At 47.6% G+C, this 13,317-nt stretch overlaps 1 protein-coding gene and 1 long non-coding RNA gene across 4 annotated transcripts in view; one reads left to right on the top strand and one right to left on the bottom strand.

The window, feature by feature from the left end:
• Positions 1 to 13,317, bottom strand: part of Sv (paired box protein shaven) — a 91,126-nt gene that overhangs the window by 5,499 nt on the left and 72,310 nt on the right. For 2 of the 3 annotated variants that reach the window (XM_070668621.1, XM_070668620.1), the window contains 4 exons: positions 6,202 to 6,458; positions 2,693 to 2,775; positions 2,033 to 2,333; positions 4 to 763 (listed from right to left, as the gene is read on the bottom strand). In XM_070668621.1, coding sequence (XP_070524722.1) covers positions 375 to 763; positions 2,033 to 2,333; positions 2,693 to 2,775; positions 6,202 to 6,458 — 1,030 coding nt within the window. In that variant the 3' untranslated portion in view covers positions 4 to 374. Of the gene's footprint in view, positions 1 to 3; positions 764 to 2,032; positions 2,334 to 2,692; positions 2,776 to 6,201; positions 6,459 to 13,317 lie in introns of those variants that run through there. The other variant, XM_070668622.1, reaches the window with a different exon arrangement.
• LOC139109526 (uncharacterized) overlaps positions 1 to 13,317 on the top strand; it is a 44,282-nt gene that overhangs the window by 14,209 nt on the left and 16,756 nt on the right. The window lies entirely within an intron of this gene.

The raw sequence follows: 13,317 nt of genomic DNA, 5'->3' as shown, positions 1-13,317 counted from the left end.
ACAACACGACATTCGAATCAAGCACTAGCTAACGATCAGCGCCTTACGTCTAAAGCTTAATTAAATTGTTTTGACGGGAAGAAAAATTAGGTCGAGAAAAAAAAAAACAGGATTTAGGATCGTTTAATGCTTTAAAATTATAGCTTTTATAAATCTTTACCACATTTTTTTTCTCTTTAAACGTTTTTTTTTCTTAGCTACGCAAAATTTTATCAAAGTATACGACATTTAAAAATAATTGACAGAAATTTTAGTCTGAAGAGAAAAAAATAATTTGCACAGGCAAACATTAAGAATGCACTATTTTCATTTGACTTGCATATAAAGTAACGAAAAATAAAGAATTAAAAAAAAAAGGGATACTATCTCCGTGTTTAAATGCTTGCTTTGTATGTCGTACACATATTTGTTTCATTCGTCGGGTATAAAATATAAATGACTGTCGTGATTGATAAAAGGATTATTCTGGAGAACGGGGGAATGCCGCGTTTAATATCGCGGTAAGTTAATACCGTAAACACTCGACGTGTAGTACACTTGAGGCGTGGACGTATTAGTTGAACACGCGCATATCTGAGATAGGCTCGATAAAACCTCGGCTCAGTGAGACAGGTGTACATAATTCGGCGTGGCCGTAAGAGAACTAAAGAGGTGGCGAACTCACCGGTGGTGTGGTAAGGAGACATGTTAGCCCCGTCCAATGTTTGGCTCAATTTTAGTTCTTGCATCGTCAGTGGTGCGAGCGGCGTCAAAGTACCACCTGCTATTAAGGGATCCCCATTTTTCCGTTATTGCGGTTCTCGTATCGTCGACGGTCAATCAAGGCGGAACGTTAAGAGATCGTTTTATTACGGAGAACGTTCGTGCATACTTAAATTCGAAAGTGCATTACTTAGAAAAAAAAAAAAGAAATTAAAAATTATCGCGGCTAAAATTCTTCGAATTCACAGATATGCCCAGCGATGTAAAAGCTAAAGTACTTTCGCGTTAAGCTTTCGGTTAAACGTCTCACTCGCGAGTACCGCTACATATTAACGACAGGCGTGCGGACGAGCAGCGATTGCGGCTTCGACCGTTTACGTTATCCTTCAAAAACACTTCGATCCGGGCGAAGATCCTCGATTGAATTTCATGAGATGAAGCCGCCGTTACACGCCTCGCTTCGTCCATTCCAAAAAGCACCGATCGGGAGAATTCGCGGCGCGACACGGCGTGACCGAGTTGCTCGCAACACGTGCCACCGGAGAAAGTTCCGTTCGTGTGCACCACGTTCGGCGCGGTTATATACGTCTCAATAAAATTTGTACCATCTGTATACGTTCCGCCGTTGATCGACCGCCTTTAAACGACATAAGAAAAGTAAAGAGCGAGAGAGAGAGACGAGAAGATGGAAGAATGAAAAGAAAGAGAGCGTGAAAGGGTGAATGTATACATACGTATATGTGTAACGTGGATAGGACGTAGGTAAAAAGATTTGTGAACAAGACTTCGGTGATACCATTTAGATGACAGATAAGAGAGACGGCAGGTATAAACTAAAAGAGACAGAGGAAAAGGAGAAGACAGACGACTAATGTGAGAAGTGAGAGCGGTATTCCCCAAAGCTGAAAACGCCGAACCACCGTGTGAGGCCTTCCGCCACCTCGTCTGCTGTTGCTCGGCACAGCTCATGCATTATTAAAGCCATGTATTTAGCCGATATGGGTATGCAAAGCAAGACGTAAGCCGCAATAATAAGCGTACCGGGAGGAAACGAGAGAGGGACGGATAAGTAGATAAAGAGAAAAAGAGAGAAAGACTGAGAGAAAGAAAAAGAGAGGGTCATCGGCGCGACGGGATAGTAGAAGGATAGAACGAAGATGGTAGAATGGTGCACGGCATATTACGTACAAGAGGCTGCGGTATACACACTATCTGGGATTTTCGTGCGAGGGGAGGGAAGAACGGTCGAGAAAGAGACAGGGACGAGGGGGTGTTGGAAAGTGCCGGAGGGTGCCGGAGGGTGAAAAGAGAGGGAACAAGCACGGCTCACCTATGGTGCCCCCTATGGGCGGGGTGTAAAGATGAGACGTTTGCGCTTGCGTCATCGTGCTGATGGTGCCCAGGGAGTCGTACAGCTCGGCGGAGGTGGCAATAGCGTTCCCGGGGAATCCGCTGTGTTCGTAATAACCGCCGCCTCCACCGTTACCGCCGCCAGTGCCGCCGCCGCCGCCGCCACCACCACTGCCGCCATTTCCACCGCCGTTTGTACCGGTCGTACCACCACCTCCACCGCCACCGAGCTCGTTCAGGATCTTGTGCTCGTCCTTGATGCTCCATTTACTCGGCCACAGCTGCAACATAGACCGGCGAAACCTGAAGTCGAAGTTCGCGAGTTCGGAGGGACATTTGAGAACAAGAGCCAAGATTGACTTGAATGTTGTAGCTCGGCTCGGCTCGACTCGGTCCCTCGATTACTGCAAAGGCTGGCCGAGAGTTAGCTGGTAATTCTATGAAACTTAGCTCGCTTTTGATTGATTAGGTCATTTTAATGGAGATATGCTACTCGACTCCGCGCCTGAGATTTCACTCTGATCTAGCGCCAATTACGTATACGGTAACGCAGACAGTCCGCCGAGCGATTCAATACGTCTCGGTAATAACGCTGCTATTGAAGCGCCACTGTTACTTAAAAAGTTTCCTCGATACTTACGTTTGAATAAAGCTGGTCGCCGTTGTAGTTGTTCCTTTGCCTTTTCAAATCGTTCTCAGCGTGATCGTTCAGCTCGCGATCATCTGTGAAAGTTCGATCGATTGTTAGAGAGATAAATCTTTTTTAAATTTACGACAACCGACCGTACCACGGATAGAACGTGTATCATTAATTCAATACTAATCGCTAGCGATTCCAAATATTAGAGCGACGTGCAGAACGCTCGGTGAATGTTATTCCCGTCGGTATATCTCGAATTTGATAATTTCGAAACGCGAGGGAGGAAAATGGATCGGCGTCGAACTGACGGCACGTCAACCGGCGCGATCGCGTGTGTAGTCATCCCACCCACACACGTACCTCGCTCTGCACTCTCGTATTACCCACGAATCAAGACACAAATTAAACGTGGCCGGGCAAAACTAAATTGAATCTGTCGAGGGCTGGAAGCGCGGCGCGGCGTGGCTCGCGCGCGTAGACGGCGTGTGGCATTGATAGATAGAGAAACAATTTCGATTCTATTATATGTCTTTATTATCTCCCGGCCGTCCCGGCGGTTTAATATAGAAACAGGCACGTGGGACGAGTGTCGTTATTCCGGTGGCCGAGAGTGGGCAATCGCGAACCCTTGCCGGGGATGAGGTCGCGAACGGAACCGACCGGTGAGAGCCGCAGGGATGGACGGAGAAAGGGAGGGTAAGAGGGACGACAGGACGGACGCGATGTCACTGGTGGGGATGGAGATAGTCCAACGTTCTGGGGTATCTCGAATAATTAAATGACCATCCGAGGGCGGGGCGGGCGGGGTGCGCCTAGCATAGGGCTCGTTAAACCTCCCTGTCAAGTTGTGATTGTCCGGCCGGCCGAGAGCGACGATCCCGACCATTCGAGCGGCAGGGTTTGTTCCTGGACCGCTATAAAACCCTCGTTTCAAACACCGACGGTAGCGATGCCCCGGCCCCGTTTTCCCTTTCCGCTCCCGGTCCCGCTCGAATTTTACGATTTGATCGGCCGAGTTAATCGCGGCCGCGCCGTACCGCGGCATACAGACGCGTACCGCGTTACGACACGGTTTTACTGGAGTTTAGGTCGCTTCCTAGGGACGTAGTTCCACTTTGTAATTAGAATTGTACGTGAATCGGGTTTCGAGTGATGAGCGATACGCTACCAATAATAATTTTATTGCATCAAAAATTTATGTTTTTTTTTTTTTTTTTGCGTGAAAAATATTAAATTTAAACTTTAACACGTTTTCCGTCTTTTTTTTTTTTTTTTTTTAACCACGCTGAGTAAAGTCAAATTTTTTTTTTCTTTTTAACTTCAGAATTAAACTTTGTAGACTCGAGAAGTCGAAATCGTAGCCAGTTCTCGGCAGATTTGGCAGCGAATGAATTATGTCGCGCGGAAGGAAGGTCAGCGCGTCCCCCGAAAAAGAGCAGTAAATCGAATAACTCGATTGATGCTCAAGAGGGCAAAGCACGCGCTTGCACGAGCGAACGGGCGAGCGTTCTCTCGCTCGCGTTATTCGAAAGCAATTGAGTCAATGTTAAGCAATACAATACACGGGTAATAATGGACTTTGGGGCGAATCTGGCCCCGCGGTACATCCCCTACGTCCAGGGGACGTGTAGGGTGGGATACGCCGGGCTCTGGGATTCTGCATGGGGTCAGAAGCGCGCAGATGTAACGCGACAACAAACAGCCCCGATAGATTGCAATGCTTCCCTCGAGAGGCGGTTCGTAAATCCGTAATAAGCTACGGGATCTTCGGTCGCGTCTTGGCTCGTTCGTCGAAGGCATAAATAATCGCGCGCTGGGACCGCTTCGATTTTTCTCGATCGGCGAGTCTTAAATCGTGGGAACACCGGCGTTCGTTCGCGATTCCGGCGACTTTTTAAAGATTTTTCCTACGTACAGCATTTGCATTATTAAAATAATTAATGTTCACGACGGCAAAGAGCAGTCGCGTCCGCGCAATAACATTTTCACTGCCGGCAAGTCGAAACTGAAATGCTCCGCGGCTCACAGTTTTTCCCGCGAGGCTCTCGCTAGTCGGATTTTATTAAATTTGAGTGGTTGTGGCTAGGCGAACGCGACGATCGGTGAATTTTTTGATTCTGACACACGGCCGCGCCGAAGGAACGTCGTACGGAACGATCGCCGCGCACGATCGTTGAAATTCCAGGCGGTTAGGAAATGCGCGTACACGTACGTATACGCTGATGATCTCCCCGGAGGATAGGGAAGCTAATGTGTCGCCGGGGCCCGCGATAGAGAGGAAGCCGCCTGTGGTCTCTGTCTCTCTGTGAAGTTTATAATCTAATACGTATACCTACCCTCTCGGTGCGAGCGCGCGCTCGCAAAACATTGAGTGCTCTCACCGCGGATGCGACCACTTTTGCGGCCGCGTATCGCCGCTCTCATAATCCGATTATATTGAATTACCCATGTACCTATCGGCACACTGTGCGCCGCGTTCCCGCGTACGAATCGATATATCTCACCGCGAGGCGCGCGCTCACGGAATTTTGATCGAGCTCACGCGCAGCGGTTTTCCCCGGCGTCGCGTAACGCTGCGGCCTGCTCGTTTACGTACCATAGCATAGAAAAGAAGGAATAAAAAAAAAAAAAAAAGAGAGGAAAAGGAACGTCCGCTCCACGGAATCACGACGAGCGAATTAATTTAATTCCCCAACGACACGGACGTGCGGATTCCAGAATTTTTTCCTCAACATTCTGAAAGACGCGAGATTACTTTGCAGCTCAATGAGCGACGGGAATCGCTCTGCGATCGCCGCGAAAAAATCTCCCGCATAGCCAAAATGCCGCCTTAGGTCACGTGCAGGCGGCACGTGTCACGAATATTTCGGTCCGCGTTATTCACGCAATGACAGCAGAATGAATCGCAACACGTGCTCGGTGACGTTTGACTGATAACCTTGCTGTGTGTGTGGCTAATCTTGGTTCGCTCGCGGCAATGGGTGCTCAAAGTGGCTCGATCATTCGCAAACGAACGCGCGCGGCTAGAAAATGCGTTAGCTCGGAACATATGTACTGACGGGCAAACTTCTATCGTAAGCAACGTCTTATGTCTATCGTCACAGTCGTCTCTTAATTACATGAAATTATTTCCATCTTAATTTCCAAGCAGAAAATTATCGCACCGCGCGCGAACTAATCATTTCCACGGACAAATTACTAATTCCGAAGTCTCGCGGCGTTATCTAAAAAATTGCCATTATTCATCAATTCATATATCTGCGATGTTAATAATACTTCTTCCCTTTCACGACGCACGGTTTCGCATCGTACCGTTTCGCTTCAGGAGGTCTGCAAGTTCAGTCGCAATTCGATATCTCAACTAAAGCGATCTCGCGGCCGATAATAAGCGTCGGACTCGGTATTGAATAATGTTACACGATGACAGAGCGTGGTAGGTTTAAAAAGACGTGAGCGAGGAGGCAGGGTCAGTGACACAAGACGGGAGAAGGGCCTCGCGAGTAACTCACCGTCAACGCTGCGTTTTCTTTTGATGCTGTTGCCATTGGGGTCTTGGTGATGCGCCGGGATGCCCAGGATGCCGCTGATGCTGTAAGCATTGGGAGCGGTGGCCGCGGGATGGCCTGCCGCCGTCGCAGGTGCATGTGCTATCACCGACACGGAGCCACCCGATCCCGGTTGGCCTTGCTGCTGACCTTGCTGCTGCTGCGCCTGCTGCTGCTGGTGCGCGTGCTTCGCCTTCTCCGCCGCCTTGTTCCTCACGATCCTGCGAGCAATGAATCGAATATCGTACAGCAAAACCGCGATAAAGACGTCTCTTCTTTTCTGATTAAAAATTCATGCAAACCGCGTCGGTTGTAATAAAGCACGACAGCGTTCGTAACTCGAAAACACTTTCGGCAAAGCGCAGACGCATCTACGTCGCGCGCGTTGCACGCGTCTATTAATATACAGTGATTTCATGGCGTAACAATGGAGCAGCACAAAGTACCGATTGTTAATTCCGTGCCCGTCGGGCGCGGAGCGATTCGCTCTCGAGATTGATGACGAGGCTTGGCATTGTTGTGAGACAAGATCTTCCTGTTGAGCGTTCGCGGTGCAACACGGCAGTTCGACTCTCGAGTGGTGATAAACGGAAATCAAGATACCGAACAAACGGCCGCGAATCACGCGATCGCTAATTCGGTTTTGCGTGGGTGGATTGTCGGCGGGACGGGTGAAAATTCGAGGGGATAGAAATCACGCGCGATATCAAATCTTATTTTCAATTTGATACACCGCAGAAATATATATTTCTCGCGAAGGTAATCTCTTCGCGCTTTTTCGACAAGTGTCTGTTGCGCGCGATGCGGAAGAGCCGAGCGAGCTGCCACGATGAAAAGTAATGATTGTTCATTCCAATTCCATCGCGGCCGATCATAAATCCCGACATCGCCGCTTAGTGCGCGAGGCTGTATCCCTCTCGACCGTGCCAGCGATAACCGGCGGGGCCGCCCTATGCGGTGCCAATCTGCGAGTCACGGGTTACACGATGATTAATTACGATTACGCGGGTCACTTCGCGTGCGATCATTCTTCGTACAGCCTAGACCTACCTACCGCGAGCTCGCACGGATGTGATTACACGCATATAATACGGGCAACGAATCTTTTCATTATTGCCGCCCGACGGTCGCGATCGCGACCGCCACTTTCGAACAACGACGTGACGTTGCGGGATTCGGCCGCGTCGAGAGAAAATCGCCGTCGCAAGTGTAACCGAGTGGCCATCTCGCGCTACCTCTCCCTCACCTCCCTCTCCTCCCTTAGTAGCAGCTTATTATCCGTGATGTATTGCGCGTGCAGTTTCAATGGCCGGTCGCTTCTGACATCGGTATCAATTATCCCGACGAATGTTCACGGTGGCGCACGTGAGATTCACGTGCAACTCGTCGCGGAACGTCTCGCGCGAGCCAAGTCGCGCGTTTTGCGGCGCCAACGACCGGCCGCGCCCGGCATGCCCTTTCGGCCTTGGATGATTTAACACTCTCCGCGAGTGCCGGCCGGCTGACTTTTTGCTCCTACGGGACCGGCAACGTCCCACCGGAACGCGCGAGGGCAAACGAATTAGTGAGCCCTTTTTCAAGAGGCTCGTAACTCGGAGATTTTTATGCGACAGGTGGAAACGCGGTGCGCGGACTTAGAATCATGACGTTTCTCAGATAAATTATCTCTAATGGCGTTTGAATTTTCACCGATTCGTATTCTTAGATTTTCCAGCGTTACTCGCGGCGTGCATAAAAGCGCTTACGGTACGATTCGTTTTTTTATTTATTTCTTTTTATATTGTATATAGCGAGAATACTAAAAGAATCATTTGAAAATGTGAACTTTGCGCGGATTAATTCGCAAGGATACGCAGAATCTGCCGTACGCGCGTGATTGCTCGTAAAACACGGCGGATTATTCGGCTCTTTTTCAATAATCATCTTTTTTTCACCTCGCGATGCACTTTGGAGCGCGTCAGGTTAACGATTTCTCGTCCGGGATGGGCCAGTACGTAATGGATCGACATTAAGTCCTTCGTTTCCGCCGTGGATGTGTTTGTGGGCTAGGTAATCGTGGGGGTGCGAGCAAGGGCGATCAATCAGATGACACCTGTTGCCCAACCTCCCTCGTTCGTTCGCCACCTTCACCAATTCGCAACAATTAGCAGCGATCCTTATCAAGGTTAGACTCTAGGGTGGCCGGTATCAGCGTTCCTAAATCGACGAGTTATCGCACGTCGGCCCTCCGCACGTGGAGATATCACAACTGCGATATGACGATCGCTTTTTTTTTTACGGCGAGTTAATTAATTATTTCATATCGGAACACATTCATGCGATGCGTGTTTTAATTACGCGCGACTTTCGAGTTTCTGAAAGGGAAGACAGGAAAATCATGGAACATAGACGAATAATATTTCTTTCTTTATTAGAAAACATTACGTTGGGGCCTAATAAAATATCGTGCCTGTTCGCTATGTGATCAGCGATGCGTTATTATTATTTTTTTTTTTCCACGGTGAAACGTGAGGTATTTCGTGAATGATGGAAATCAGACGCGTGGCTTCCGCGAAGCACGTAACACGACTTCGCTCGCGCGGTATAATGAGCGTAATCGACAATCTAATAAATGCAGTAACGTCCGAGGAAAGGTAGTCTTTTTACTATAACACTTGTAGATGATATCGTAATACAGACGGTGCGATTCGTTGCGACACAGCGCGCTTTCGTTCGACAAATGTGGCCGAATAAGCGAGAGCTTTTGCGTTAAAATTCATTGCGCGTCCGGGCCTCGGCGCTCTAATTAACGTAATCCTTTGCGAGCGTGCTCGTTATCGATGCATTGCTAAATATCAGCAGCCGGCCGGTAATTTTCTATGCCACTGGCAAAGGATGGGGCAATTGGTCAAAGACTAATCGAGTGGTTGCGCGGCTTTGCGCAAGTGAGTCACTATGTTGCGTTATTATTTTTGCGATGCCATCATGCTTGAAGCACCGATATATACATATAGATCGCGAGTTAGGAAAAAGTGTTTCGTAGATGTTCCGAAATAAGAATGAAGAATTTTGTTCATAATGCGGAACGTTAATTATAAAAGGTAAAAAGAAAAAAAAAGAAAAAAAACTATTATTTTTGAGAGGGTGGAATTGTATCGATCGGACGAAAACAAGGAGTATTACTAAAAGTCTGAGATGCAGGGAAAAGAAAGGGAGAGATGGAGAAAGTCTTTTATGGGTGGAGGAAAATAGAGAAGTGAATGGATGAGAACAAAGTTCGTACGACGTAACCCCAACATTTTCCTGACGCTACAATGTTTCTCCCTTCGTACTCGATTCTCCGTTCTTGTTCTTCTCTTTTCCCTTTCTTTGTCTCTTTCTCTTGCTTTTCTTTTCTCTCTTTCTCTCCTACCTTTCCGGTACTTCATCTAATCATTGAGTACGCCTTTTCTTCTGTGCTTTTCCCTGCGGCGATTCTTGTTGCGATCTGCGGCGCGAGACGATGCAAGCTCGACGATTTCCAACACAGATTTCACAACTTACTTTACTTCTTCCATCTATGTAATTAAGCTCCCTTACTTAAAAATGAAAAATTTCCAAACCATTAATGGTACGTAAAATAAAATACTCTTTAGCACGCATTATAAATAGTTGCAATTGATTTTTTTTTTCTAATTTTCTAACTTTTTAACGTTCCGTATTAATCGTTGAATTATCTATATATTTATTTTTTTTTTACAATGAAATCCATTGCAGTTCTTTCCGCTGCTTGAATCTTAGCTTAGCTCGAATCGCGTTCAATCGTTGCGCATGGCAAAGTTAACTGGCTCGCTCGCGTGTTTGCGCAAATTTGTGAGCTCGCCGTCGCAAGTCCGTTGCCGGAAAATCATGCGACGGCTCGGGTTTACGTTTGAGAGAAGGGAGAGAAGTCCCTCGATTCCTCGATACGGTGGACACGAGAAAGGGGATTCCTCGCGACTGATACGAAACGACGTTCTCCTTCGCTCTCACGGCCGCGATGCTGAGGAGAAACTGGAAGTGGCGCCTCGAAGGAAGGCTTGCTAGAATTATGAGGGTAGAACGTGTTGGGGGTGCCACGTGGGAAGAAGCTATGCCTCCCCTGGCGCCGTCAGATCGTTCCCCAACGGCCACTCCAGAACTAAACTGCTCAGCTACCTACCCTGAAGTGCCATCTCCCGTCCCAAAGTCAGGTCTCCTCGCTGCTCGCTTTAAGTATGTGAGTGTCGCAGCCGCATACCACTTAAATCTCGGGATTGCGTGTATTTAGAAGTTTAAGAACAAGAAAAACGAAACGAATTACTCACGTGGTATTACATCGTTTGAGCACTACCGAAAAAAAAACGAATAGAAAACTGCGCGAAAAGAAAATACCGTTTCCAATCGCAACGTTAAACACATTTTTTTCTCCGCGCGTTTTTATAATCGCATAAATAGCAATCTATAAAAAAAATACATATTTTTGTGGGCGCATTTTTGGAATACCGAATTGAGGCGGTGTAAATTATCGAAGTTATTCGAGCGTGCTTGCCGACTTTACGTCTTCAATGCGTAACCGACGACATTGAATAGGTTCTTTATTGGCCAAAATCTATTTCTAACAAACCGATAATAACTGGGAATATTACGATGGACGCATCCGAACGCGTACAAGTGCTATTACGCAGGCTGAGCTTCGATGATAGAAGTTTGCGCCCGCCGCCCTCGCGATTCCGTCACGGCTAGGAAAATCGTAGGCAGCCACCACGAGCGACGTTCCGAGAAAGTAGGAGATGAGTTCGGGTTCGTACCGCGGCTCTGGAACCGCAAACTTTAATGTCGGCATTACTTTTATGCACGACTTTATGCCAAGTATCCCATCAAATATATGGCCCGCACTCCCGCACGCTCTCCCCCAGGATAGAGAGAGCACCCTTCTCTCTACTTACCCGATCTCTCCCCTGTCCCCCCCGATCGTCCCGCACTCGCGGCCGCGCGGTTAAATTATTGCGAATAAAACTTTATACTCAAATTACCTCTACGCTAACTTTATCGCATTTCGCCGACGCTGGGGCCGCCTAGGTTCTCCTACCACCACCACCGCGACTACACGTTCTCCAACCTCCGACGTTTCCCTCTGTCGAGGGTTGGTGACTGGGCGGATTTAAATTCTCCTCTCACGGATCGAGATTAATTTCTTCGGATCCCGAGTACGGCCGTCCGCAGTCACCGCAGTTTAATCCTTTCGAGACATTATTCAGGTAGTTTCGCTCCCGAGGAGATAGATCTCCGCTGATGTTACCCAGAGATCAATGATCTAGCGACGAGGAAATATTCTGGATCGCCGACGGGCGTGGATCTCGATCGCGGCGTGGGCGAAAAGAGGCGATCGATGGTTGTCAATGAGCTCAAATCGCTCGTTAGTCGGATGCGCGTACGAGCCAGTAAATATCGCGCGGGATTTCCGGATCGCGAGCGCAAACGATCAGTAATTGTCAATTATCGATGTGCTCGTTAGGCGTCGGTTGTTATTGATCGCTCAATGTGTTGGTGGATCTCGTATTGAGCACGCAAATAAAAAAAAAAAAAAGAATATTTTATCAAGACAATGAGAGAAAGATAGAAGCGGCAGAAGCGACGATACACGTTTCATTTCTCATCGATCGTATTAATTATGCGGAAGGATCGGAATTTAATTTGCAAGTTTTGTAACAATTTAAAAAGATAATAATTCCCTTTCCAAATTTTTAATTTCAACTTTGTTTAAAGAGCCAACTTGTATTAAACTTGCAAAATTCAGATAACAGTTACATTGTTCTTTTATCGCGTGCTACTTTTACGAAACAGGCGTTGGCCACATTTCTTCGAAGTATCTGTTTTTACACGTCGTTTACCGTGGCACCGCGCCGACGTAGAAAATACGAATTCAGAAACTCGAGTCAGGGTTTACACTTTTTATGAAATCTAATTTGCGCGCCCCGCTCGCGTCTCCGACATTCGGACGGTGGAACGATATTAATTTGCTTCGGCACGTTCGACGACAGAATGATTCAGAGTGATGTTAAATGCGTATTAAGGTGTCTCGCGTTCGTGCGGTGTTAATGCGGAGCTTTAAAGTTATTACGGCCCATTATATGCCGTAGCGGATTGCGGGAGATTTCAAGGGGCTTTCGAGGATTTAGCGGTCCCGGGGCAGATGCTTCGTCCATGGCCCACGAATAGCACCAGAACGGAACTCCTCTCTCGTTAACTCGAAGTCGAGAGAAGGATCGGGGGGTGGCGAGCACCCGAAAGCACCGACAGAGAGAGAGAGAGATAAAGAGGGAGAGTAAGATGGAGCCAGAAGCAGCAGCCAGAGTCGCAGAACTGTTCCGCCGAGCTGTAGACACAATACGGGGTTCACTCCACGGCTATTGTACGCCCTTCAGAGCCGCACAATGGCTGGAAAAGGTGTATCCTGATATTCCGTCACTTCTCCCTCACCCTTGAGAAAAAGAGAGAGACGCGGTTGTAATGTGCCTCGCACGGGGGGCTACCTGGCGCTTCCACGCGAAGCAGTAAGGTGTGATTCTTAAACAAAAGCAACTCCCGCGACGTTGAAGTTCGCGCTTCTGCTCGTTTCTGCCGTACGTGAAATTATATCCTCGGAATATGTTGCTTTTCTCCGAATAATATTTTTTATTTCAAATTTTACATTAATATATGCTTTCGCATTAATTTTTCTAATTTATACAATTTCGCAAGTCACGTGCGACGATGCTGCGTCGTTAAACGATACATTTTTACTAATATTCGTGTCTTTTTTTTTTTTAATATCTGTCTCTCTCTTTTATCTTGTTATATATATATTGTACAGTTATAATTCCACTTTTAAAGCGTCAAGCGTGAATTAAAAACTCCATTGCAGCGCGCTATTTCGTACCGCTCTTCGACGGCGCGTCTCAGTCATTTTGATGAAGTGTCCCCCCGTAGCTCGCACGTTCGGGATGAGTATATTATTATATCTGGGGACGCGCAGGGTGCATTGTCAAACGGCAGCTGCCAGTTCCGTGTACACAACTATATTAACTGCGGCTGTGCCGGCGCTCAGCGACATAATATTTC

Source organism: Cardiocondyla obscurior, linkage group LG18, assembly GCF_019399895.1.
Source record: "Cardiocondyla obscurior isolate alpha-2009 linkage group LG18, Cobs3.1, whole genome shotgun sequence".
In the NCBI taxonomy this organism is placed as follows: domain Eukaryota; kingdom Metazoa; phylum Arthropoda; class Insecta; order Hymenoptera; family Formicidae; genus Cardiocondyla; species Cardiocondyla obscurior.
The sequence above is the reverse complement of the archived record's forward strand: the minus strand, read 5'-3'. Positions and strand labels throughout refer to the sequence as shown.